Consider the following 3,789-nt stretch of genomic DNA (forward strand, 5'->3'; position numbering starts at 1 on the left):
ATATTAAAGAGAGCAAACCACAACTCCACTGCTTCTCATTACATCCACATTTTTTTAACAATTAACACAAATATGATTCTGTCAAATGCAACTTCAATATGATTGAAAGAAATAATTAGAAGACTAGTTTCTTAAAGGCACTTTCAATTTCTCTACAAGCTTTGTTCTGCACACAACACCTGAGAATAGCCATTATTAACTGAAAGAAGAAATATGGATCTCTGAGCCTGTTTTTCCAGTTACTCATTATCAAAGGTATGTCCGCACATCAAGTAGACAAGATTTCACTTTGTTGTTTGCTGGTGTTCGGGAAACAAAAAAGGACAGAATTATCATTAAAATTAGGAATCACAGAAACAGACAAGGAGTTAGTTACATCTACTCATAATTTATTGTCATCTGRCAGGATTTCAAATCCATGACATGCACCTTCAAGCATTACAGGCTGTTTTATAGATTGGTCATCCCCCATAAATAAAATCAGAGGCTGAAATCAATTGACCTGRCATTTTTCCCCATTCCACTGCCTAAGTATATACCAGCTCTCATGTCTGAGTTTTAGGAGGCTTTAAAAGACAAAATGATAAAGCCTGATGAGCAGTTACTAATGAAAAGCTTGAAGGAGTGTGTGAGTCATGAATGGGTCAGAAACTCTGTATGGGAATACTGCAGGATTTTACATAGCAAACTCCAATATAATCATGTCACCTATCAAGAGATATGAAAAAATGTGTATGAAGTGGTAACCTTCACCTTTACATGAGATAGAAAATTATCAAACCAAAAAGAAAAGGACTTTTTTCTTTATTTAAAAAGAGTGACTGGGCCAAGGATAGTGCATTTCTCAGGCAAGGTAACACAGTTTTTCTATCTTTACTGCAGAAAAAKTCAGTTCATAAAAGCTAGTGTTACACTGAGTTGCAGTAACATTGAGGATGTTTGACTTAATGTAACATCTATTCAAAAATGGACAGTTCACTTTGAAAAATTTATTTCCTTTGCCCAGGTAAGAAATCCCAAGTCATTTTGTCCTTGGGCAAGTAGTCAAATCCTCCAGTGCCCCAGTAGGGTGTTTAAGGCCAGACATGAAGGCCCATTGCAGGGTTTTGATGTCAAAACTCACTCATGTTGTCACCCCATCCCTTGTTGGTGCTGAAGCACATCCAGAGTCCATCAGACAATCTCTGAGACACAAATCTGTTTTTCGTGGAATAGGTTATTCCAGTGGTATCCACCGTGTGCATACAGATATATCACTTGCTAAGAAGTGTGAATATTTGGCAGGTTGTGGCCAGCTAAAACCATTCAGTCAGTTTCAGATGTGACTGACTGGAAGGAACCATGAGGAATTTGGTAACAAATCAGCCATCCAGGTAAGAACCCACTGCTGCCAGCCCAYGGCATGACACGTGGACAATGAGGGCTCTTGGACTGCCCAGCAWAAGGGCTCCTTCCAGCTGGTCCATATCATAAAACTGGCAGAAGTCCACAAGTCTGTTCCCAGAGGCAAATTCATGCCCAAGTTGGATAGGAAGTCATTTGACTCAATCAGTTGTCATTCCTTCCCCTCTGTCAGCACAATGCTCTCTGCAGAATCTTCACTTGGCTGCAGTCTCMACAGGTCATTTCTCTCTCATCAGATCCCAAGGTAAAAGCTGCTCTAGCTGCATTTACCTTATCCAGCTCTCCCCATTGTCCATTCAAATCTGAACGAGGCTTTTGAAGTCCCTCAGTCTTCTTTTCTTATGTCAGGAAACCTTCGGGACAATTTAGAATCTATATAAGCACTAAGACAGGACCACAGAATGAATCGTATTAATATAATTACTACCAGCAAAAACATCAAAAGGACTGATTCCATATTTAAGCTAGAATAATGAGGTAATGTGAAAAAAATACTTTAGGAGATCTAATTATATCATGCAGCATTCAGTTCTGAATGGCCAGCCCAGCAATTCCTCTAACATTCCAATCAAAGTGATCTCACTAGCATGTGAGAGAAGAGTCCAGCTGACAGATTTGGGACATGTAACGTATTATTTAGTCAAGAGGCCCCATGTGCTATTCATAAAGAATTAACAACTTTTATATTGACAATGACAGTATTGTCAGAAGACCTTTGGAAGAGGGAAAAAACCCTCCATAAACTCCGTCTCTGTGAAGTTGGATTTTTTTTTTTGCCCCTTTTTTCCAATGCTGATGTAATCTCCAAACATCTCCAGCAGCAGCTGCTCAGCGAAACCAGGCACCTTCTCCGTAGTCCCTTTCAACAGCACACGCAGCACTTTCCAGCTCCCTCAAGACAATCAGGGCCTTTCTTTCACCAATTAGCTATCACTTCAAGAGTCCCGAGCTGTCCAACGAGCTCTTAAGAATGGTCTTTGCAGAAAACAACAGTGGAGGAGCTTTTTTTTTTTTCTCCCTAGACAAATGAAAAGGGGAAGAAGGGAGGGAGGTGGGGGGAGAGGAAAAAAAAAGCACAAGAAAACAAATCAGAACACAGAAGCTGTCCAAAATGCATCGCTCATTTAGCACACGGACAAATGCAGAAATGTCCTCAGGAGCCAAGGTTAGAGCAAAGCATGCGCACACACTCACACATATATGCACAAAAAAAAAACCCTCTCCCACTTTCTTTAGGAGATAGTTTGTTTGGTCGAATATGTTAAAAAGGTTTCACAGAAAGAAGTGCTCTTGTTACAGCRAGTCTGAGCTGGACAAAGTAAAAGGGAACAAAACTCCTGTAAGATTATGCTSTGTTTCCTTTTTTGGCTTTCCAAATGTAAAGCAGCATTATTTGAAGTAGACAGTATAGGAAAGAACTCAGTTTAGCTCACTTTAAATATAGATGTATTGACGAAATGAGCAATTATTGGAACTGCTATGATCTTTTCAGACTTACTAACTAGCAAGCTCCTTTCCCCAGAAACTGCACTTTCCGTCTAAAAAGAAATTAAAGCCTGATTTGGAGATATAAAGCTTTGGGAATTCTACATTCTTTTTCCTTTAAAATCAGGGAATAGGTGCAGTAATGCCTTGAGGTCCTTGTAGATGCCAAATTCTCATCAGAACTAGTACAAACTCCAGGACCCAGTTCAAGAAGAAAACAAGGAACTTCTATAGATGTTTAAGGAATTCCTTGCCTGGGCCTGGACATGTAGAGTAGTGAAGACAAAACTGGGAAGGATCTGCAGTAAGTGAAATGAATTGGACATGTTTCAATAGCCCAGTGTTAGAGCAGCTTCCCTGATTTTCAAAAATTCTGCGTTAAACCAAATCTCACACCAAAATATTGACTGTCAGTATCCTCTCAAAGTACCATTTTCTGGTCAAATTTGTCCTTGAGTAAGGTAACATCATGAAAGTCATCACAGTGTCTTCTACAAAACAAACAAAAACACATTTACACTGCAATTTAGAAAGAAAAAAAAAAATAGTCTGTTCCATTTTATCAGAGGCGAAATCCTGGGCTTTTTAAAGTTAAATGGTAGAGCAAAGCAAATACTTTGAAGGGTTTCYGAAGTTTGTTTGCACTCATGGTTGCTCTCAACTACCACATGGATTCTTTAATGGAGGTGGAAAGCTTCAGCACTGATCAGCTGGCCCAAAAGGAAAGAAAGTCTGATGGACTGCCCTGAGTGCATTTATGAAGGAATGGCAATCAACTCAAATTCTTCTGCATAGGAAGGCTCARCCAAGGGATTAGGACACACAATCAGGATTAAGAAGGAATCTTTGAGGAGATACACCAAACAGTGTCTTTTTAAACCTACAGATTTCAAAAGCTGC

At 39.5% G+C, this 3,789-nt stretch overlaps 1 protein-coding gene across 1 annotated transcript; it reads right to left on the reverse strand.

Moving 5' to 3' along the window:
• Positions 1-349: 349 nt before the first annotated feature.
• Positions 350-2,412, reverse strand: SMIM38 (small integral membrane protein 38). Its single transcript, XM_057386533.1, has one exon. It carries the CDS (start codon positions 1,859-1,861, stop codon positions 1,730-1,732), a length of 132 nt encoding a protein of 43 aa, XP_057242516.1. The 5' UTR covers positions 1,862-2,412; the 3' UTR covers positions 350-1,729.
• Between the last annotated feature and the right edge of the window lie 1,377 nt (positions 2,413-3,789).

Source organism: Malurus melanocephalus, unplaced genomic scaffold, assembly GCF_030028575.1.
Source record: "Malurus melanocephalus ecotype Western Australia unplaced genomic scaffold, MMel_1.1 scaffold_981, whole genome shotgun sequence".
In the NCBI taxonomy this organism is placed as follows: domain Eukaryota; kingdom Metazoa; phylum Chordata; class Aves; order Passeriformes; family Maluridae; genus Malurus; species Malurus melanocephalus.

Coding starts and splice junctions, on each gene's coding strand:
- SMIM38 (XM_057386533.1), bottom strand. CDS start 1,861: ATGGAATCAGTCCTTTTGATGTTTTTGCTGGTAGTAATTATATTAATA.